We start from the raw sequence: 24271 nt of genomic DNA on the forward strand, positions 1-24271 counted from the left end.
GATAAGTGAATTCAGTTGATGCACCGTCTATAGTGGCAGGCACAGAGCTGTGAATCTTGCTCTGTACTTAAAATGGTGTAAATAATGGTTGAGTTACGGAAGAGATAAATCACATAGAAAAAAAGTCTTGCAAAAAAATAGTTCATTGTTTCATTTTACAATTTTTCCATTTGGATTTACACTCTCACCGCTATCAAGCTGTTATCTACTTTCTAAACAGATAAAGTATATATCCTTCAACCCAGATGCTGATACACTTAATATGTAGCGTTTGTGAACCAAAAGCACTCAAACACGAACATTGATTTTGCAGCGCTGATATAAGGCTCAAAGGTGCTGATATTAAGATAAAAAGTTCTTGAATGTAATCAGATTCCACTTGTACTAAAATATTAGAAATACCTTACTTTATAGAAAAAAAATACAAATGTGAAAAACCTAATCAGCATAGTAATATGAGCAAAATATTTACGTAAAGAGGTTGTTCATTTCTTCTTACCCAGTAGGGACATGAAGAAGCCGTAGGCAATGCAGAGAGGTCTTCCAAATACCCACTCCCTGTACATGGCAGCAGTGAACGCCATTGGATTCCCCAGCACAGAAATGGAGAAATCGGAGCACACCAGGTTGAAGAGAATCACATTTAATGGTGTCCACAGCTGAAAAGAGGAAATCCATAGTAATTATATTTACAATTAGTTCACAATTGTCGAAAGCTAACAATGAATTAAGAAGTGATTGAAATTACTTGTTAACATTGTTTTGGGATGTGTATTGAGCATTCTCAGCCAAATAATGAACGAATCGATATAGGTCCACACAGCAAAACCAATATATATTTTCAGGTCAATGAATAAGTATATTGACAAATTTGCAATAGAAAATTAACATATAACAACATGAATACAAATCCAATAGTACTACTGAAACAATGTCATCGTCACAGAAAAACGTATTGTGGTTTTATCTGCGTTATCATACATTTACATTTACAATTTTGTAACATTTTCCAAGCATCCATGGCGGAGTGTTTAGAACAGCGCTATACGACGCCAGAGTTTTCGGGCTCGAATCCCGGCCTGGACATGAGTGTACTTTGTGAGGTCCCTTTATCAAATTCATCATATGATCACTTATCCTCATCATTAGCCAAAGGTGGAAGAAAAATGGCGCTAAAAAAATCAAAGCTTAGATTTTCGTCGAGATTGATACTGTATTTTGTTCTAGTTTTTAGGAAAAGATAACAAATGATAAATAAATGAAGTATTATTTTCTTCCAGCACTGACAAATACTTCCTGGATATCCTAATTCTATTGTAATTGTAATAATGGCCGTACATACACAGTAATTCCATATTCCTACAGACGCATGGTACAGATGTCGGACTGTACGGTCTTATATATATATATAAAAAGAATTGTCACATATGAAACTGTGCTGAGGATGATTCTGCTTCTCCGATTTATGTTTATGTAATCAGGAATTTCCGAAAAACTAAATATGCTGACCAAGGCAGTAATTTATTTTATTAAAAACATAAACTAAACGTAACGTTTGAACCTTCTAGCAAGGTCTTCTTCACACTCTGTATCAAGTACAAATGTAACAAGATACAAAAACAGGGCATTATATATACACACAAACATTACTCCTTCCAGACTATTAGAAATTGTTCTGGAACTTTCTAGCAGATGTCTTTCCCTTGTCAACTGTACTTTCACCTAAAAGGCTATACATATTTACTACCATATAGAATGTGGTTGAACTTTATATCTCACGCTTTTCTTCCTTCATTTTTCTTCCTTCTCCTCTCCTCTTTCTCTCTTGTCCTTTCCACTCTTTTTAACACCTTGTTCCATTCTTTGTTTAACTTCAGTCCCCCATTCCAGTTCATTGTGTCTTCTTCACCTTTCTTCTCTATTTCCTTGGCCTCTTTCCATTTTCTCACTAGCATTCTCTTCTCCCTTCCTATCTGCTTAGCCTCATCCCACTCTATGTCATGTCTCGTTTCTCTCGTGTGTTTAAATATTGCATTTCTCTCTCTCTTAAGTCGTACATCATCCCTATGTTGTTTCAACCTGTCTTTTAGCTTTTTTTCGTTTCTCCTATGTACACACTCAGACATTCTTTACATTTCACTTCGTAGATAATCCCTTCCTCTTCCGCTTCTCTGTTTTTCTTTTTCTTGTTTGCATTCTCCGCTATTCCTAAGATGCTTCTCCCTCCCTTCCTGTAAGTTTTAATGCCCACTTTCTTAAGCACTTTGCATATCTTTTCTGTGGTCTTCCCCATACTTCTTATTCCGAACCTTCCCTCTTCTTATTTCTCTTCCAATTCTTCCCTGCACCTTTTCTTCCTTCTTCTGTTTATGTCCAGTTTATCCTGCTTCTCATACCCATTCTTTTCCAGCTGTTTCCATAGGCTATTTATTTTACCTTCTCTTTCACATTCTTTCACGCATATTTTCTTTATTCTGTCCTCCATATTCTTTATAAAATTTATTTTTGTCACCTCACTTACATCACTTCTTTTGTGGCAGAATACCCCTGCTGCACACTTCTTCTGATGCCAAGCGGTTTCAATTTCTTGTCCTCTCTTCCTTTTCATCAATATATCTAGGTAGCTTAACTTGTCTTCTTCTTCTATTTCAAGTTCCAATAATATCCCTCTTTCTTCATCTTCTATTTCTTTGGCAAAAATGTCTAGCTGCCTCTTCGTTCCCTTCCATATGCCAAAACAATCGTCCACATATCTGCAAAACAGAATCATTTTTTCACCTCCTATTTCTATCACTTTCTTTTCCCATTCATTCATAACCAATTCAGCCAATGCTGGGCTTAGGCTAGAACCTATATTCAGTCCTTCACTTATTAACATTATTTTATCTCCCATTATACTGTAACGGTTATTCCAAATGGTTTCCAGCGCCTTCATTACCCTTTCACTATCCCATTCTTCTATAATTTCTTGTCCTATTCTCTTTTTAATAATGTCCAAAACGTGTCCCCTCTTGATGCTCGGGAACATACTTTTCACGTCTAAGCTAAACATTGTCGTCTTCATCTCATTTAACTTAAGTCCTTTTATGAGGTCTAGTACTTGTTCACTGTACTTAACTGCTCTGCTTTCTTGCTGTGTTACTAACACTTTAATAACTTTCTTTAATTTCTTTTCCAAGGGTTCCAAAATATTGTTTCTGCAGTTCATTACTGGTCTTAACTTTATCTCCTCTTTGTGAATCTTTGGAAAGCCATTCAAACTTGGTAGTCTTCCTTTATGCATTTCTTGAATCCTCTCCTCCTACAGTCTTGTATGACCCTTTTCTTTTATAGTTTGTTCTTCTTCTCTTCCACAAATCTCCTCATATCCGCTTTCTTTTAGGTCTTCAAACTTCCTCTCGTGCCATTCTCTTTCCATCACTACAATTGCTCCTCCTTTATCTGCCTGCTCTATCACCATATCATTTTTTGTCTTGATTTTCTTCATCCCTTCCCTTTCTTTTTGACTCAAATTATCTACTTTTCCTTGTTTTCTCATTTCTTTCTTCAGTATGGCTGCTGTTCTTCTTCTAATCTTGTCTCTTTCTGGTTCTTCTTTTATATGGAGCACTGCTTCTTCAATGTCATATATAACTTCCTCATAATCTACATTTCTTTCTTTAACTATAAAACCTCTTCCTAGTTTTAAAAAAAGCTTCGTCTTCTTTTTATAGGTCTACATTCCCTATTAGCACAACACTTCTTCTGGTATCCTCTTCTTCTTCCTCTTCTAACCTTTCTTCTTTCCATCCTAGTCCCTCTCCTTTCTTCTTCAACTTTATTTTTATTTTCTCTCTAAATTTCTCCTGCCAGCTTTTCATTTCGTAAAATGTATATTCTCTCGTAAAAATGGTGAGACCATCTTCAATAGCTTTTTCAATTCTTGTCAGATTCTCCTTTATTATTTTTATCAGAGAAGAGGAAGAGGAAGGGATTATCTACGAAGTGAAATGTAAAGAATGTCAGAGTGTGTACATAGGAAAAACGAAAAAACAGCTGAAAGACAGGTTGAAACAACATAGGGATGATGTACGACTTAAGAGAGAGAGAAATGCAATATTTAAACACACGAGAGAAACGAGACATGACATAGAGTGGGATGAGGCTAAGCAGATAGGAAGGGAGAAGAGAATGCTAGTGAGAAAATGGAAAGAGGCCAAGGAAATAGAGAAGAAAGGTGAAGAAGACACAATGAACTGGAATGGGGGACTGAAGTTAAACAAAGAATGGAACAAGGTGTTAAAAAGAGTGGAAAGTACAAGAGAGAAAGAGGAGAGGAGAAGGAAGAAAAATGAAGGAAGAAGAGCGTGAGATAAAAAGTACAACCACATTCTATATGGAAGTAAATATGATTAGCCTTTTAGGTGAAAGTACAGTTGACAAAGGAAAGCCACCTGCTAGAAAGTTCCAGAACAATTTCTAATAGTCTGGAAGGAGTAATGTTTGTGTATATATAATGCCCTGTTTTGTATCTTGTTACATTTGTACTTGATACAGAGTGTGAAGAAGACCTTGCTAGAAGGTTCAAACGTTACGTTTAGTTTATGTTTTTAATAAAATAAATTACTGCCTTGGTCAGCATATTTAGTTTTTCATAATCATGGAAACAAGACTTAATGGTGTTAAGAATTTCCGCTAACACCAAAACATATCAGTAATGAGGTTCTTTAAACAACGAAACTTTACAAAATTACTAGTAACATTATTAACAGTTATAAAACAATTGCCGGTCTGTACATCAGTACACACTGCAACAATAAGCAAGAATAACACAAAACCTTCGAAATATACTCCACAGTTTAAAGTTGGACCTATTTGTTTATGATTACAATGGTGTAGTTCGTGTATGTGTAAATATATTACATATGTATATACTGTACGTACAGTCACGGACACTGTTGGGTTGTAACGACCTTATTGAAGAAGCACTGAAGCAAGCCATCCATGTCTGACCACCAAGCGCCATGTGACTAGACAACCTAACCAGCACTGAAATTCTGCGACTCGTATACCAGTCACGGGTATACATCTCTGTAAATTGAGTAGTGATGCCAAAAAGAAATACGAGATGAAGATTGTCGATCGTAAAGTCTCGTGTTCTCGACATGGAATAATACTCGGTCCACGTTACGTTCCATTATTTACTGTTGTTTGGGAACGAACCTGACGGACTGGGTTTATATTTTCACTCCTTGCATTGCAGTAAATTCCATATTTTACAATTATATTAATGCTTTGAACGAAAATAATGCCCAGAAAAACATCGAACACACGTTCACACCATTCGTCTCACACACATGCACGTGAAAAAAAAACACACAAAGCTAAGTTTTAACTTCCAAGTGAATGTCCAAATAACAGTAAATAGAGAAGCACGATGTGCGAAACATGGGATTTTTCACAGAAATAATGCGTCTATTTGTGACATACGTGGTTTCTATTAATACACAATGACGCAATTATGAGAGAAATTAACATGCATTTTCGTCTTCAGGTGTTGAGGAAGGAAACAGACGGACTGGAAAAAAGAAAACATGGTGCTATTGATAGAGTACTGGTTAGCGTACAGATCTTTCATTAGTGAGGTGTAGGTTCGATCCCCACCAAGGTCATTTTTTTATTCTTTTCTATTACTGAAGAAGTATGAAATATTGTTTTCTAGGCATTTTGACGAAAGGATACGCATCAAATTTGTTCGTATAATCTGTATTTTCATTCTTCTAATAAATTCTCTATCGCAATGGAATATAGAGATTCTCTATCTAGGCGATGGATATCTTCTCAATGGTTACGTAGCTACTATTCTCCAGTCCCTTCCACCCACTTGTCTTATTTATTTACTTCATTTCATATCTGACGAAAACACACAGATATAGTTAGAACAAGAAACACACCTCGCGTCGAAGGTTCCAGACTCGAGTTCTGGCTTTTTTTTTGAGAGGGTGATTATTCTTGTGTGTCTGTTTATCATCTTTGTCAAAAAAAATATTCCTCATTATTGCCGTGATTAACCTAGGGAGAGACCAAACCGACTGAAATATCAAAAGTACAGAAAATGCAAGACACATCTGCCTAGGCATGTTATACCTTCGGAATTAGCAATCTGAAAATTAAGTTGAGTTTCAGTCGACTACTTGCGAAGGAGTTTCGAGTTGTCTCGTTTGGGGTTTTGGTTATCGTGTCGGACTAGCATGCGGGCAACCCGAGTTCGAGCTCAACGGAAGGAAAGTTTTTTTTTGTCTAATTTCATCGAACCTTATTTATAAAACTGAGGTTTCTGCAAAACCTTTTGAATTGCATGCCACTTCGTATGTTGGTAATCTGAAAGCAGCAAAGATGAAAATTTGATGTTCCGAAACGACGATGTATTTGTGTATGTGTTGAAAAAACGCAGTTATTTATTAGCGAAAAACATGCAGCCACGTGATCATTGAGAACGCTTCCTAGTTGTCAGTGCTAATATGGCAGTAGCTACAGTCTGTCAACACACACCAACTTTCACGTTTCCCGTAAAATGATTACCTTTCCACGTTTCAAAATCATGAGTGCTGTCTAAAGCAATACACTTTAATACTTGCGTTTGCATGTTCGAATCTAAATTAATACGAAACTTTTTTCCCCAACAAATGACATTGAAACCATTAATAACTGTTTGCAATGTGATATTGATATCATATATGGAAAGAAAAAAATGGAGAATTTCGCTTAAAACAACTTATAAATAGGGAGCGGAAGTTGATGAAATGTCATCTTTTTTTCTGACATCTCGGACACGATGCCCATTAAATATACACAATATTAGACTTCATCTAGAACCCAAAAAAGGTAATTATAAAGTGCATTTTTTTTTGCATTTGTTGCCATTTGTGAGGTTTTAGGTAATTTTCCCCGATTTTCGGCATTTTCCCGTCATTTTTTGCAATATTCGGTATATTGTTTTATCAAATTTTGTTACTTCTTTAATTTTGGTAATATTCTTGAATCTTTTCACCAAGGTGAATATATGTCTATATATATCTCGCAGGATTGCAATTTACGAGCAAAAGAAATGCTGAACTGGTGACAGTCTTTGTTGTGTCGGGGGAAACCACCAGGTGCCCGTCTGGGGCAAACTCAGATTTAAGATCAGATAAGGAGAAGCTTGAAATACCATAGCTAGACCCCGTTTGCACTGAAAATCCTCGTTGCATATTTTAATTGAATGTGCATGTGCTATCATTTGGTGCCCTTTTCTTTAAAACAAGATTGCATTTTGTTTAATTTCATTTTCATTTCAATTTTTAAACTGAAACTAACAAATTTAATTGTCATTTTACGTCATTTTTTCCCCATTTTTTAGGATATTCTATAGGTCATATACCTATAATTTTTAGGTCATTAACTTCCGCTCCCTACTTATAAATATATTAAATTATGTAGACCTGATGCGAAACGTACGATGCACGATCAGAGAGCCTGAATGTTGCATTCAAAACTGCAGAGAACAATGACTGACTTATGAACAGTGAAAGGTTTTTCCATGCTCCAATGGGATTTTATTTATAACTATAAATAAACAAGGGAGAAGGACACAGGTTGGTATGATGAACTAAATTGTAATCTAAAAGTTTTAATTGAAGCAACAAAACACGTTCGCATTCAAAAATAGGGCATTCAATTTCAGGCACATTACACTAACTGTAAGACTATTTTCAAAATTAATAATATTTGGATAACCGGTAAATCCAAACTTGATGTTAACCACCTAATGCACTTGATAATCAAAGAAACATAATTTTTCTTGAGTATGCCCTTTACTTTGTGTCTTGATTGTTGAAATAATACGTTGAAACGAACAGTAGTATGTTTTAGAGTGTGTTTAGAATCTCTTGTGTACTGCATGGGAATACTGAAGTCATTTTAGTTTCCTAATCAAATAACAATTATTCAGTGTAATCTTTAAAAAGGAAAGTCTTTGTTTCTTTGCAGCTGTTCATGACAGAAAATCAACTGCAAGACAAGTTACCAAATTAGCAAAAGTTCTCTTACATATTTGTGGCATGTGCTTGTCTGCACATATAAAAGATAGACAATTACTTTTCTTGGGTAGCTCGTCCTGCTTTTGTCAGAAAACCTGATCAGCATACTGAACCAAGCCATCACACGAGACTTCAATAATATAATTCTGTTTCTGGGGTCAAATAACTCCAAAAAAGGCAATAAAATTGTCAGTGTGAGGAGACGGAGAAATAATTTCCTTTTATCTTACATTATACTCTGTCTGTATGCCTACTGTGGTTTGTCTGTCCCAAAGCTGAAGACAAACCGCTGTCCGTTGTAACGAGTGGCATGTTTTCTGCCAGCTTACAAATCACGTAAAATACCTTCGTTCACTTCAGTGTGCTGGTTCTGCAGACTCAAGGTCATGTCGACTGATAAGGATATACCACGTGACTCCGGGGCCAACTTTAAGCACCGAAGACAAGCTTCAGTAACTTTGCGAGGTTCCTTCTAGTCCTTGACAGAGCGCATGCTCCGTAATTATGTGCAGAAAACCCATGTTTTCTCTGTATAAAATTTACGTATGTTTGGATTGTGTGCTCAAATGTTGCAGTAAACATAACTCCGTGAAACACAACAATAAGTACAAGCGCTTCAAAGATTAGAAACTTAGCAAGCGTTACTCATAAGCCGATTAGATTGTCCGACTGACAGAAGACCAGGTGGTGGGTTGGTAGCGTGTTAGTTTGACACGCAGGGGATACTGGGTTCGATTCCCGTTTGATTGCCTCCAATTTTTTTCTTAACTCGAGCGACTATATATTTCAATTTATTTATTGCGAACATTCTTATTTTATTTGCTGTGCGAATTGTTGAATTTTGTTTTCCAAACGATTACGATAATTTCTTGTGAATAGTATTATATGTATTTTCTCGAAAGAAATGTATACTTTTCGCCAGGCATAACATTTTATTGAGTATGATTGTAAAATGATGAGAAATGTGAAAAAAAAACTATCGTAAAAAATAATATTCACAAATAAAATTTAATACGGTAAAGTAAAGATTTCCACACAAAAATAAAGTAAAAATGTATTTAACTTTTACTCCAATAAATTATTAAATAAAATGCAATAATTAGTTGCTGGAGTTATTTAAAAGAAATAGGGCAATAGAACGGGAATCGAACTCAAAGCTTTGTTTACGTGAAACTTACCCGCTACCACGGGGCCACTTGACCACTTGAAAATCATGTAATAACTTCGCCTCATCAAGGCACTTGGAACTCATCGAAACTTTCAAGCGCCTTTTCCATGATTTTTTCCTTCTTTTTAAGTCCACTTTATGCACAGTAAGAAAACTGGATCTATAGTTTAAAGTGGGATTCCAACCACTTGTGCCTAAACCGCGTATCAAACTTTTCCTCGGGAATTGTTGGCTAGCGTGCGATATTACCAATACTCGGTTCGGGCATAGATGTGGGTGTTTGTCCCAATCAGAATACACAGAATATAGAGGAAATTGACATGTGTGACAACTAAGAAAAAGGTGAATAACGAGCATACTATTAATTTTGAAAATACTCTTACAGTTAGTGTAATGTGCCTGAAATTGAATGCCCTATTTTTGAATGCGAACGTGTTATGTTGCTTCAATTAAAACTTTTAGATTACAATTTAGTTCATCATACCAACCTGTGTCCTTCTCCCTTGTTTATTTATAGTTATAAATAAAATCCCATTGGAGCATGGAAAAACCTTTCACTGTTCATAAGTCAGTCATTGTTCTCTGCAGTTTTGAATGCAACATTCAGGCTCTCTGATCGTGCATCGTACGTTTCGCATCAGGTCTACATAATTTAATATATTTATAAGTAGGGAGCGGAAGTTAATGACCTAAAAATTATAGGTATATGACCTATAGAATATCCTAAAAAATGGGGAAAAAATGACGTAAAATGACAATTAAATTTGTTAGTTTCAGTTTAAAAATTGAAATGAAAATGAAATTAAACAAAATGCAATCTTGTTTTAAAGAAAAGGGCACCAAATGATAGCACATGCACATTCAATTAAAATATGCAACGAGGATTTTCAGTGCAAACGGGGTCTAGCTATGGTATTTCAAGCTTCTCCTTATCTGATCTTAAATCTGAGTTTGCCCCAGACGGGCACCTGGTGGTTTCCCCCGACACAACAAAGACTGTCACCAGTTCAGCATTTCTTTTGCTCGTAAATTGCAATCCTGCGAGATATATATAGACATATATTCACCTTGGTGAAAAGATTCAAGAATATTACCAAAATTAAAGAAGTAACAAAATTTGATAAAACAATATACCGAATATTGCAAAAAATGACGGGAAAATGCCGAAAATCGGGGAAAATTACCTAAAACCTCACAAATGGCAACAAATGCAAAAAAAAATGCACTTTAAAATTACCTTTTTTGGGTTCTAGATGAAGTCTAATATTGTGTATATTTAATGGGCATCGTGTCCGAGATGTCAGAAAAAAAGATGACATTTCATCAACTTCCGCTCCCTATTTATAAGTTGTTTTAAGCGAAATTCTCCATTTTTTTCTTTCCATATATGATATCAATATCACATTGCAAACAGTTATTAATGGTTTCAATGTCATTTGTTGGGAAAAAAAGTTTCGTATTAATTTAGATTCGAACATGCAAACGCAAGTATTAAAGTGTATTGCTTTAGACAGCACTCATGATTTTGAAACGTGGAAAGGTAATCATTTTACGGGAAACGTGAAAGTTGGTGTGTGTTGACAGACTGTAGCTACTGCCATATTAGCACTGACAACTAGGAAGCGTTCTCAATGATCACGTTGCTGCATGTTTTTCGCTAATAAATAACTGCGTTTTTTCAACACATGCACAAATACATCGTCGCTTCGGAACATCAAATTTTCATCTTTGCTGCTTTCAGATTACCAACATACGAAGTGGCATGCAATTCAAAAGGTTTTGCAGAAACCTCAGTTTTATAAATAAGGTTCGATGAAATTAGACAAAAAAACCTTTCCTTCCGTTGGGCTCGAACTCGGGTTGCCCGCATGCTAGTCCGACACGATAACGAACACTCGAAAAGAGACAACCTAGACCTCACTGATGAAAGCTCTGTACGCTAACCAACACTCTATCAATAGCACCATGTTTTCTTTTTTCCAGTCAGTCTGTTTCCTTCCTCAACACCTGAAGACGAAAATGCATGTTAATTTCTCTCATAATTGTTTCATTGTGTATTAATAGAAACCACGTATGTCACAAATAGACGCATTATTTCTGTGAAAAATCCCATGTTTCGCACATCGTGCTTCTGTATTTACTGATATTTGGACATTCACTTGGAAGTTAAAACTTAGCTTTGTGTGTTTTCACGTGCATGTGTGTGAGAAGAATGGTGTGAACGTGTGTTCGATGTTTTTCTGGGCATTATTTTCGTTCAAAGCATTAATATAATTGTAAAATATGGAATTTACTGTAATGCAAGGAGTGAAAATATAAACCCAGTCCGTCAGGTTCGTTCCCAAACAACAGTAAATAATGGAACGTAACGTTCCATGTCGAGAACACGAGACATTACAATCGACAATCTTCATCTCGTATTTCTCTTTGGCATCACTACTCAATTTACAGAGATGTATACCCGTGACTGGTATACAAGCCGCAGAATTGCAATGCTGGTTGGGTTGTCTAGTCACAAGGCGCTTGGTGGTCAGACGTGGGTGGTTTGCTTCAGTGCTTCTTCAATAAGGTCGTTACAACCCAGCACTGTCCGTGACTGTACATGATATATATATATATATATATATATATATATATATATATATATATATATATACACGTATGTGTGTGTGTGTGTGTGTGTGTGCGTGTGTAGCAGGGCATAATATTTTTAATTTAATTTAATATTTTAATTGATACAAGTCGTTCAAATTACACACGTTAGTACGGAGAAACTCTTCCTCTATACTAATGTATTAGTGTTAAACATTCTCTCCTTCACAAGCGGTGCGTTTGCATCATCGTTGAACCGAACTCTCGAATCCTCTTTGAAAGAATTCAGCGTGCACTGTATGCCATTCTTTACAGTCTTCTTTTGACTTGGAGAAGAGGTGTGACACCATTCCAAGGACAGATCTTTCGTTTCCGGATCATAAAGACTTGCCCATTTTCCATTCCTCGTTACCAGATCTGGAAGAAAAACATGTCTCAATTGGCTAAAAACTCTCAGCAGACCAGATCAGACTTTCAACCCTCTCTTCTTCATGCCGGGTGTCACCTGCCGAAGTACACACACTTTCCGATACCTTAGACGTCCACCATATCCTATATGGCATTATGAGAACAGTTCAGCTGTTCATCGAGCTTACGGATTGTGGCTCGTCTGTACGAGCAAATCGTTTCGTCCACTCGCTGAAGATTCGTGTCGCAGTTAATGGTGTTCTACTTCGTCGTTGCTGCCCAGTGCTGGTTTTCCCTTCCTTAAACTTCATAATCCATCTGTCAGGAGCGTACCTTCCAGTCTATCTATGCTATCTGCGAATTCCAAAAAAGTGGACTAAAATTCAGAAGAAAAATCTATTGTACAATATGCATAACATCGTTCACTTTAATGAGAAGATAATGATGCTTCAGGATTTACAGTTTTAAGTCACTTTATGTACAGAGAAGGTAATCGGGACTGTACCTACTGTTTGAACTGGGATCCGAACCTCTATGTACCTCCACCGGGTATCAAACCCGGGATTCCTTGATAACAAGACGACGACATTACCACTACGCCATCAGGAAGGCCCAATGGCGCTTCAGGAGTTGACAACCTCGTTTCTTAGGAGTTGACAGCCTTGGCCGCCTTTGTAAAGCACAGAAGGGTTAAAATTAGCTAGTCTTCTCACAAAATCCATTGTTCCCTTTCCAGCATGGAACTTTCCCAGGAATGGGGAATTTTGAAACCAAAAAATTACAGGAAAGAGGGAAAGTGTGGCACGTGACAGGAAATAATACCCTATAAGCCAGGAATATTACTGGTTCAAAGAGAAAGAGGCCGTTGACCATTTCAAGCAACCAGGGTATATAGTTTAGTATAGTGACGAGGATTTTTGGTCGAGAGACGAGTGACCGCGAATAGTTTATGACTGCAGCTAAAAATAAGAGAAGCGATACTTCTCTCTCTCTCTCTCTCTCTCTCTCTAGTTGTAGTTAAAGAGCGGTCAGATGAAACGTTTCATGAATATGTGAATCTGAAATTTACGCAAGAGAAGAGGAGACTAGAGTTCCTGTTCAAAAGAAGCATTAAAGGCGATAAGCTTATTATATCTCTCTTATTCAGTGTGTTTGACTTAAAAGTATAATAGAAAAAAAAACTTGTAAGTTTCTTCTACCTACAGAGTAACTCAAAAAGTTTTTGTTTTTTTTTTACGTACGTAACACACTTTGATATGTGCACCATTAGTTACATGATAGATGTCCAACCTATTTTGAAGCTCCACCCATGTGTTGAACAGCATTACTGGAGCCATATTCCGGACTGCAGCACAAATGTGACATCGTAGATCAGGAAGGTCACGAACTTGTGTTTGGTACACTTGAGACTTTACAAAATCTCATAGAAAAAAAAAAACAAGCAGAGTAATGTTCGGGGTTCTAGGAGCCAAGCGATAGGAGCAACTCTCTCAATCCAGCATCAAGGAAATCCCTCACTTCTTGCACGTAAAGGCACGGTGCTTCGTCTTGCTGGAAGATTACATCAGGTGGTACAGCTGAGGTACAGCATTCATGTCGAGGTATGTTCTTGCATTCACAGTTTCTATGATCCAATTCTTCATGAATGCGCACCACACAATCACCTTGGGGGAATCACGTTGGATGCACATGGGCAACCTAATGAGTGCTGACGTTTTGCAAGCATGGTAAGAAAAAAATGAGATTATCTTTCAATCAATTATGAACGGCTTATTGTGCCTTTGATTAAATATTACACGTTATGATTTTTTCTTGTATTATACTTTTATGGTTGATCTAATATAATCTATTTTACTTCGTTTTTGTGCCAGTTTTGGCTAATTTCCGAAGATGAGGATGAAATTGATGAATGGATACTCACAAACATCCAGGCCCCGGCAGGGATTCTAACCCGTAAGCCCTGTCGTCGCAGTGCTATGTGCTAAGCACTGGCTTATTATAGTTTTAAGCCCGACACACTGTGTAAGATATAATAAATATTTCACTAGTGGAATCTCACATAAATATTTCACGAGATTCCACTATTTCTTGTAAATAAGCATGAAATACTTGAAACCCTATCCTTACCTTGCTCTTTCAATGGCATATTTTCACGATTATTTGTGATGTACGTACACCATTTAAAAGGACTTCGTCAAAACTGATTGAAAGTTAATATTTTTTTATTAAATCTAATAGTCAGAAGAAACAACTACCATTTACTCCATGACTTCTTTCACGGGCACTGTCTGTTCCTTCCGACATCATTACTACCGTAATAGAAATAGAAATAGAAATAAAAATTATTTATCAAAACTTTAAAAAAAAATAGTGTGTGCTCTAAAATTGAATTTTCCATGCTCCCTATATATGTGTGCGGGCGGGGATGTGCATGAGAAATTCAATTTTAGAAATATGTATATATGTATGTGTGGAGGTTGAATTTTGTACCCCCAAATGAAAAACGTTCCTGCGCCACTGCTTTCATGTATTTCCCCTGTGGTTCAGAGACTATTTTTCATATAAACATGGTTTCATACCCATACACAATAGACTACTCAAAATTCGTTAATTTCCAAGAGTGATGACGATTAAGGGGCGTGAGGGGGGGGGGGAGAGTAAGAAAATGTAAACTAACCTTGCCCCTTCCCCTCCACACTTTTGTCACTCAATCGCCGCTAGTGATTTCCAGTGCATGGGCAATATATTGTGTAAACACACGGAGGTAGCAACTAACTAATAAAGTGGGTGGAAGTGTTATTAACAAGAAATTTGCTATAGAACGACGTTGGATAGTTCAATCTTTTTTCGGCAAACAATACAACACATACACCTTCGTCCCCCTCCGTAGTTGCTTGATCATTCGTCGGCTTGAAAATACAAAGAACATAATAATATTGTCGTGATATTGTTTAGTACGATGATAAAATTCCTCTGCACTAAATTTCCCCTCTTTAACCCCCGTGCGCACGCCTGTGAAGGCGACGACGTTACCACTATGCCATCGGGGAAGCCCCTAAATTATTCAACTATCACTCTTTTGTAATTTATGAAAAAAAAAGGAAAAGGTTTAGTTCTCTTAACATAAATAGTACATTTTTCGTCAAGACCCGAAAAACTGTGAAAGGTGGGGAGCGGCGGTGAGGTTGGTTGAGTCTTGTGCATTTTCTGCGATCCCGGGAAAAGAACGTAGCATGAGCTGGACTGTCTTATCAATTATCCTGCGACGTAAAATTAAAATCATAGCATTTCAATACCAAAGAAAAAAATACAAATATATAATTTGAAAAAGGACTTTATTTAACTTACTATTATTCGACGTTCCATATTTTTTTTTAAACAATAGTAACCCACATTAACGAGAAATGCAAAATATTGCTGCTTTTGTGCGGTACGCAACTATTCGTAAGACCCGTGAGCGGGAGAAATAATGTCTGCTCAAAGTTAGTGTCAAACTTGAATGTGTGTTGTGTTGGTTTGTCTATCAATTACACATTTAAGAATAAAATGATATTATTTGGCGTTCTAGAAGTTAAAGGTAATGCTTTGTGCTAATTGAAAATGCTGTTTCAAACTATGATCATAGAACACCGAGCCTTGCTTCTGTCGGCCAAAAATGTCGCGTTGACCTATTTCCATTAGTATATTCCTTACAATGTATGTTCTTTGCAAACGCAAGGTTTTTTATCACATAAGTCTGTAAATCGTCGTGCTTCTATCAATCCGAGATTTTTATAAATTGCATGTTAAAAAAAGTCAACTTAATCTACAAATAAAGAGATGAAACCGGTTTCAACAAAACATTTTTTCTCTGATCACTCATAAATTGCTTTTATTAATTTTTCCTTTGTTGCGCATCAACAATTTTGTTTTTAACGTTTTCTTTACATTCATTGTGTTATAGTTGTGATGTGTTTGTGTGTGTCTTGTATAGCAGTTATGCTGTCTAATGTGTTTGTGTTCGTCTTGTGTAGTAATTGTGCTGTCCAATGTGTTTGTGTTTGTCTTGTGTACTAGTTCATCCATTCATATTGGGGGTTAGGCGTAGAGCTGACAACTCTGCACTGTAAAAAGACATGTCAAGAAACAGCAATATAAGGCCATGGATGTTATCAAGGTAAAATATTCCGGAGGTAAAATAGTCCCCCGTTCGGATCTCCGGGTGGGGACTACTTTGGGAGGTCGCTGGACTAAGGATAAGATCTACGTTAGGAATAAGGATATTAAATTAGGCACCTGGAATGTTCTGAGCCTTTACCGGCCTGGGGCATTTCAGTGTACAGCTAATGAAATAGTTAAGTATAAATTAGATGTAGTAGCTGTCCAGGAAGTTAGGTGGCCAGGAGAAGGGAATCGTAAAACTAAAAATTAAACTTTTTTCTATGATGGTACTGAAAATCATAATTTTGGAACAGGCTTTTTCATAAATAATAGAATTATCTCGGCTCTTAAAACAGTAGAATTTATTAATGATAGGATATCATATGCAGTTTTACAGGGTAGGTGGTGTAAAATTATTTTAATAAACATACATGCACCAAACGGAAGATAAAGATGATAATACTAAAGATGATTTTTATACCGAGTTAGAACAGGTCTTTGATAAATTTCCTCAGTATGATATGAGAATTCTGCTAGATGACTGTAATGCACAGATTGACAAAGAAGAGACATTTAAACCCACGATTGGTAAAGAAAGTCTTCATTAATTAAGTAATGATAATGGTATAATATTGATTACTTTTGCAACCTCAAAGAATTTAATTGTGAAAAGTACCACTTTTAAACATAACGATATCCATAAATATACCTGGTCTTCTCCAGATGGTAAAATTCATAATCAGATAGATCATATTCTCATTGATAAGAGAAGGCATACTAGTATAATTGACGTTCATACACATAAAGGTGCTGACTGTGCCACTGACTGCTAAATTAATTGCTAAATTAAGAGAAAGACTCTCAGTGATAAATCATAAGCAACAAAATCTAAAAGTTCTAAAATTTGATACAGGAAAGTTTACTGATGAAAGAATTAAGAAAGATTACCAAATCAAACTGTCAAATAGATTTGATGTTTTGCAGGATTTAAATGATGATGAAAATATAAATGAAACAGACGTAAATAAGAATTGGGAGCACATACGTAATGCAATGGAGTCAGCAGCTAAAGAAAGTATAGGATACCATAAACCGAGAAAAAGTAAGTGGTTAAATGACTCTGATGATACAAATCTAAACAATTATAATAGAATAAAGCGAGAAGTTAACCGCACATTTAGAAGTAAAAAAAGAGATTACTTGAAAAGCAAAATTAACGAAATTGAAACAAACAGCAAAAATAAAAATATCAGAGATTTATATAAAGGTGTAAATGAGTTTAGAAAGGGGTGGCAACCTAAAGTAAACTTGATAAAAGATAAAGACGGTGATTTTCTAGCTGACCCAAACGATATTCTAAATAGATGGAAGAACTACTTTAATGACCTTTTAAATGTCCATGTAGGAGATAAATCAGAAGTAAATGAAGTACACACAGCAGAACCGTTAGTTCCAGAACCTAACTTGACTGAAGTTATTAAAAGGCTAAAGAATAGCAATGCACCTGACATTGATTTAATACCAGCTGAGTTAATTAAATACGGTGGAAATTCGTTAATATGTGAAATTCATAAATTAATTTGTTTAATATGGAATAAAGAAGAAATCCTTCAACAGTGGAAAAAATCCATAATTGTTCCTGTGTTTAAAAAAGGTGATAAAATGAACTGCAATAATTACCGTGGAATTTCTCTACTCTCAACAACATATAAAATATTATCTAACATTCTTTTAACAAGACTAACACCATATGCTAAAGAAATTATAGGTGATTATCAATGTGGATTTAAACGTAACAGATCAACTACAGAACAAATTTTTCACATTCGACAGACACTTGAAAAAAAGTGGGAATATAATCAAAATGTCCATCAGCTATTCATCGATTTCAAAAAAGCATATGATTCGGTCAAAAGAGATAAATTATATAATATATTAGTAGAGTTTGGAATACCTAAGAAGCTTGTTAGTATGATACAAATATGCACCAGTGAAACAGAAAGTAAAATTCGTGTGGGTATTAATATGTCTGACAAATTTACAATTCAAGATGGGTTAAAACAAGGAGATGCATTATCTCCATTGCTCTTTAATTTTGCCTTAGAATATGCTGTTAGGAAGGTAAAAGAAACTAAAGAAGGACTAAAATTAAATGGTGTGACTCAGTTGTTAGCATATGCAGATGATGTAGACTTACTGGGGGATGATGTGAATACAATTAAGAATAATGCTAAAATATTTTTCAAAACTGCCAAAGAGATAGGTTTGGAAGTTAACAAAGAGAAAACTAAATATATGCTTACAGGCCGAAACCAAGTGTTAGGTAATAATCAAAATCTAATTATTGATAACAACTCGTTTGAACCAGTTTCCAAATTCAAATACTTAGTAGTAATATTAACAAATGAAAATTATATTAAAGAGGAAATAAAAAGTAGGCTTAATTCAGGAAATGCATGTTACTTCTCTCTTCATAAACTTTTGTCTTCTCGTTTAATATCTAAGAAACTAAAAGTTAAAATATACAAAACCGTAATTTTGCCTGTAGTATTATATGGGTGTGAAACTTGGTCCCTTAAATTGAAAGAGGAACATAAATTGAGAGTATTTGAAAATAAGATCCTTAGGAAAATCTTTGGACCTAAAAGGGATGAGGAGACAGGTGAGTGGAGAAGGTTACATAATTTAGAACTACATAATTTGTATTCATGTACAGATATTATTAGAATAATTAAATCAAGAAGACTTAGGTGGGCAGGCCATGTGGCACGAATGGGAGAGGAAAGAGGAGTTTACAGGATTCTTGTTGGGAAGCCTAATGGTAAGAGACCTGTAGGAAGGCCAAGACGAAGATGGAGGGACAACGTTGAGATGGACCTAAGAGAAATCGGTAGGGATGGAAAAGAGTATATAGATCTTGCTCAAGATAGGGAAAGATGGAAGGCCTGTGTTGCTGCAGCCATGAACCTTCGGGTTTAAGAAGGCTAGAGAGTTAGTTAGTTAGTTAGTTTATCATTACTACCGTACTATTGATACGTAAGAAAATATTCCCCATTTATTTCAACACTGGTTCACACTGGTTGCATGAAAAACTAGTAGTCTAAAAGCTTAGCACAGTTTACGTATCTTGCCTGAATACTGTATATAATAATAATAATATAATATAAATAACCCGTGGCTCTACAGCCCGTAAGGACTTAGGCAGATCTTCCGTCTGCCAGTCTCCCTCCCACAATCCTACCTAGAGGTGTGGAGATCTTCAACCAGTAATGGGGTGACGTGGGGTCAGCACGTCGAAACCCCAGCCGTTATAGGAGATTTCCGAGACCGGGTTACGCTACTCACTCGTAGCTCCCCAATTTCCTCACGACGCGACGGTGGGTTGCCACCGGTCCTAAACACAGGCCGAGAACCCAGAGACTGAACAGAGATTTGGGAAGCAAATCGAAGAACCTGATAATAAATAACGCGTGAATATATTGATTTAGTTATTTTCGGCTCTCATTTCCAACTAAATATTTTAAATAACAATATCACATCACTTCAAAATCACAAAAAGTTATTCTTCCCCCCTCCCACCCACCCCACCCCCATGCACGTTGCTGTTGTCAATGTTGTTATCTCCGTAAACATTATGTAGGCCTTCTGTGGGTGTCAGAGAGTATGCAAAGATCCTTCGTCAAGAACATAATGACGACACGTTGCTTCTGATTGAAATCCATTATTTACAAGTAATGAAGTAATGAAGGAGAAGAGTTATTACAGATGAAAAGTTACTTTACCAACAATTTTACGTACAATTTGAACATTCTTGGGAATGATTCACTTTATTTCAAAGTAGAGCAAGTTTCAAAGCATTTCAATACTCCATACAAACAAATTTAATACCCACGACTGTTTATCCTCTGGTATGAAAATCGGCATGGGAATGGCTCTACGCTCATTGTTATTCTGACAGGAGATTGCAATTTTTCAGAATGAAATGGCTTGGAAGCGATACAATTTAATGCACGAATAAAAAGTTAATTTCCAACAGTGATTTTCATGTGGAATAACATGTAATAGTTAAACGGTAATAGAAAATTTTATAAAGTTAATATTACACACACAAACACACACCCACACACACACATATACACATCAATAAAGTATTGCCGGCTCCGGTGGAGGAGTAGTTAGCACATCGCGCTACGACGCCAGGGGTCCCGGCCTGGGCATGGATGTTTGTGAGTGTCCATTCACCAATTTTGTCATATCATCACTCATCCCCATCTTCGCAAATAAGCCAAAAGTGGCACAAAAAGCGAAGTACCGGTAAAACAAAGCAAATCAATCAATCAATCAGAACAAATAAAGTATTGTATTAGTATTTTCAGCGTGATGGCGTAACGTTACATATCAGTGAGAGAGATTAAACATACTATATTTCCTACTTAAGAACTATTTACGCTCCAAGTTTTTTTTACTCTAAAATATGGAATTATTTTTTCAGTCCGGTGGTAACAAAATGTTTGAAATTACTGGCCCCCCTACAACTGCTATGTTCCGTTTTGTATATTTCTCTTCCTCCTCGTTCAAAATCCTTTCATTTTGTTTCAGGTTGTTTTGTCAATCTTCTACAGTAAGACTTCTTCCCAACTAGTGACTAACGAATATTTTTACCTCTCATTTCGATCCTGAACCTTTTCGCAAATGAAGTTCATAACTGGAATGGTGAGTGTTTCAAAAGTCAATTTGATTTGTTCTCAGAAATATGCTCGGTAATAGCTACAGCTTTGAAGACTTTTCTTAAGAAACTCGCAGAATAAGACAGAAGCATAATTACATTGAGGTTGTGCTAAAAATAAATAACAACGAACTTCTCAATTCCTGGAAAGGTGTTAATTTTTTGCGAAGTCATACAACTGCAGAGGGGGAAAGTGGCACAGAAAAGAATGTTATTGGGGAAAAACAGTCTCCGCTATAAAATTGTTGAAGTCTTCAACGGTCATTCTGAATTTAATTAAAATACGAATATTGAACAGGTAAATTTCAAAATTAAATTTTCGTTTTTTCTAATATACTCTCTAATATCTTGACTCCAAATATAGTTCTGAAATGTTTCTGACTTCTATCTCCTAAAAATGTATAACGTTTCTCAACCTTAATCAAAAACACTTTGTAAACTATCTTAATAGAGTCCATAGATTATATTCTTTCTCAGTGTTACCATCCTTTGTTGTTGTTTTATTAAACTTACTTTTTGGAAGAAGCCGTATTGAAGGGATTGACTCCCTATAAGCACTGTAGCGACACTAATTCCATGAACTCTTAATTCGTTCCTTTGAACGCACCCTTGGGTTTCTCTACTGATCAAGTTACAAAGTGGATGTGACAAGACAAACGAACCATCTTTTGCGCAATCTATTCGATGAACAGTTTTTCAGATATTGATTCCAAGATTTCCACTGAACAAGGCAAGGAAGGAAAGAACATAATACTGAGGATGACAATGGTTTTAAGAGATATTTCCGAGTAACTGCACGGCCGAGAATCATTCTTATATTAGAGTTTCTTATAGAACATATTCATCCTAATAGTTTAGTTACATCTTATCAGAAGTATTTATCCTACTTCTTACGGATAGCCCAAAATCTATTTGGGATGATTTATTTTCCTTTAGATTTTTCCGAGTAACAGTTCTGGGGTTTCATTCCTGCTACTCTCCGTGCTTTCAACATTTGATCAAGATACTATTAACTTTGCACAAGTCATTTTCTCAAACTTAAATTTCGCATTAACTTACAATGCAAAACAACAATTTTGAAAAATCCATTTTCAAACCAAAGTGCAATTGAAGCCCGTTTGATTTCGAATCAAAAGCTATAATCTGTTCTAAAAGAATCTTAAACAGTATCTACTGGCAAGGCAGCGAACTACTTAATCACGAGCAAATTTTCAATCATAAAAATACCCACTGGAACATTCAGAAACTGCATGAATATTAATCTTATAATTTCATTATTTTATTTTATTCCACTGTTATTGTTGTTGTTGTTTTTATTATTATTATTATTATTATTATTATGTTATTCATTGTTCCAGATTACTGAAATATATATGTATACTAAAGACGAGAGCAACAAACATTAGATACCTACGTATGTAAACCTTTTATTTTTTCATTATATATATATATATATATATATATATATATATATCTTCTTATTTGTATTGATTTGTAACCCTTTTCATGTTTCTTTCAGTGTATACCATTTACTCCAACGGTCTATTGTAAGAACGGTCCAGGAGGCCGAAACACACCTGATCTAATAAAGATGATTTTATTATTATCATTAGAGTTGGTTCAGGAGTTCACAGGATTCTTGTTGGGAAACCTGATGGTAAGATACCTGTAGGAACGCCAAGACGAAGATGGAGGGACAACGTTGAGATGGACCTAAAGGAAATGGGTAGGGATGGAAAAGAGTATATAGATCTTGCTCAAGATAGGGACAGATGGAAGGCTTGTGTTGCTGCAGCCATGAACCTTCGGGTTTAAGAAGGCTAGAGAGTTGGTTCAGTCTCAATGTAGTTTACTTTAATTGACGAAAAAAATAATAACACAGGCTCCAAATCGATTACTACCACACAATTTTACATTAAAATTTTATTCCCATTAATTATCAGTGAGGTTAACATTGGGTCTCCTCGTGGGAATATATGCATACATCATGAAGGATCACGACATCTAAAATAATTATTCTGAAGGTTATGATGCACATAGTCATTGTGCAGTTTACTGAAACATGCTCCATTTGTTACAGTTTTTGAAGCATTTCATTTCAACTATCATCATTAAGAGCCCGTATCACCGCTGGTGACGATACCTAAAAAATAGGTTCTTGCGTCGACCTTCTGTGCTCGAACAGTCAAGTGTGTGCCATGTAAATTTTACTGAGTTAAAGATCGAATATGAAATTAGTTATGCCGCGAAGCCTTTTTTTAAATACATTATCTATTAGGTAGTTTTCCTTATCTCAATTTCGTAAAATTCACTTGCTCGCCAATTGTATGTAATAACTTAAATCAACATTTTAAAGCACAAGAAAGCTTCAACTGTTCTTCTACAGCAAAGAAATGAAACTGATCTTACATAATTTTCTTTAGAATGTCTGTAGTTTTTCGACGTACAGAGCAATGTATGTAAATTTTAACTTCGACTTTTCTAAGCTGGTCGCTCTAGCCGTTTCCCCCTCTGTACCGCTCGCGCTCAACGCCGCCCCCCTCCACACTCCTCCGCCGTCCCTTTTTTTTTCACAATCGGCCAGTCTTCCAAGAAAACCGCATGCTGAGAGCTAGGAAAAGAAAAAAGAAGGCAGGGAAAGGTTTTGGGTGAGAATCAATGGTTTGGGCGATGCTTGTAAACAGTTCTTCACTACGCGATATCCATGAGAACAGTGAAGGACGGGGGATTTCCCCAGTATATTGTTCACAAATGGGAAGTTCTGGTTGCACAGACTGAAGTACACCTTTACAAAAGGTTTGCCTACAAAAGAAAAATTGTGCCAAATTATAACTTTTTTTTTGTGTGAGAACACGAAAGTCCATTACCAAGGGATTTTTTTAGGGGGAAGGTGACTTTACCCAAAGTTTTTAGGTAAATATTGTGTAAATTCTATCTGGTGGTGGATTATCAACCAGCCACGCAAATGAATGACTTTTCAGCTGTCGATCATATTTCTGAGGGTCAATGGTAAAAAATACTTGATGATCTGTTATGGAAATAGTGCTATTTTTAAACATTTTGAACGTCCGTTCAATTTAATTTCGGATTTGACTCCTTTCATGATTTGTAAGTAGGGGGATAAAATATATTTACTTAATACTTTACTGCGTTATTTTATCACCAATTATATATATATAT

The 24271-nt window shown here is 35.9% G+C and overlaps 1 protein-coding gene across 1 annotated transcript in view; it reads right to left on the minus strand.

The window, feature by feature from the left end:
• Positions 1 to 485: 485 nt before the first annotated feature.
• Positions 486 to 24271, minus strand: part of LOC145978776 (melanopsin-like) — a 70395-nt gene continuing 46609 nt past the window's right edge. The window contains exon 3 of the mRNA XM_083111592.1: positions 486 to 659. Coding sequence (XP_082967718.1) covers positions 486 to 659 — 174 coding nt within the window. The remainder of the gene's footprint in view (positions 660 to 24271) is intronic.

Source organism: Lepisma saccharinum, chromosome 25, assembly GCF_977018435.1.
Source record: "Lepisma saccharinum chromosome 25, izLepSacc3.1, whole genome shotgun sequence".
Classification (NCBI taxonomy): domain Eukaryota; kingdom Metazoa; phylum Arthropoda; class Insecta; order Zygentoma; family Lepismatidae; genus Lepisma; species Lepisma saccharinum.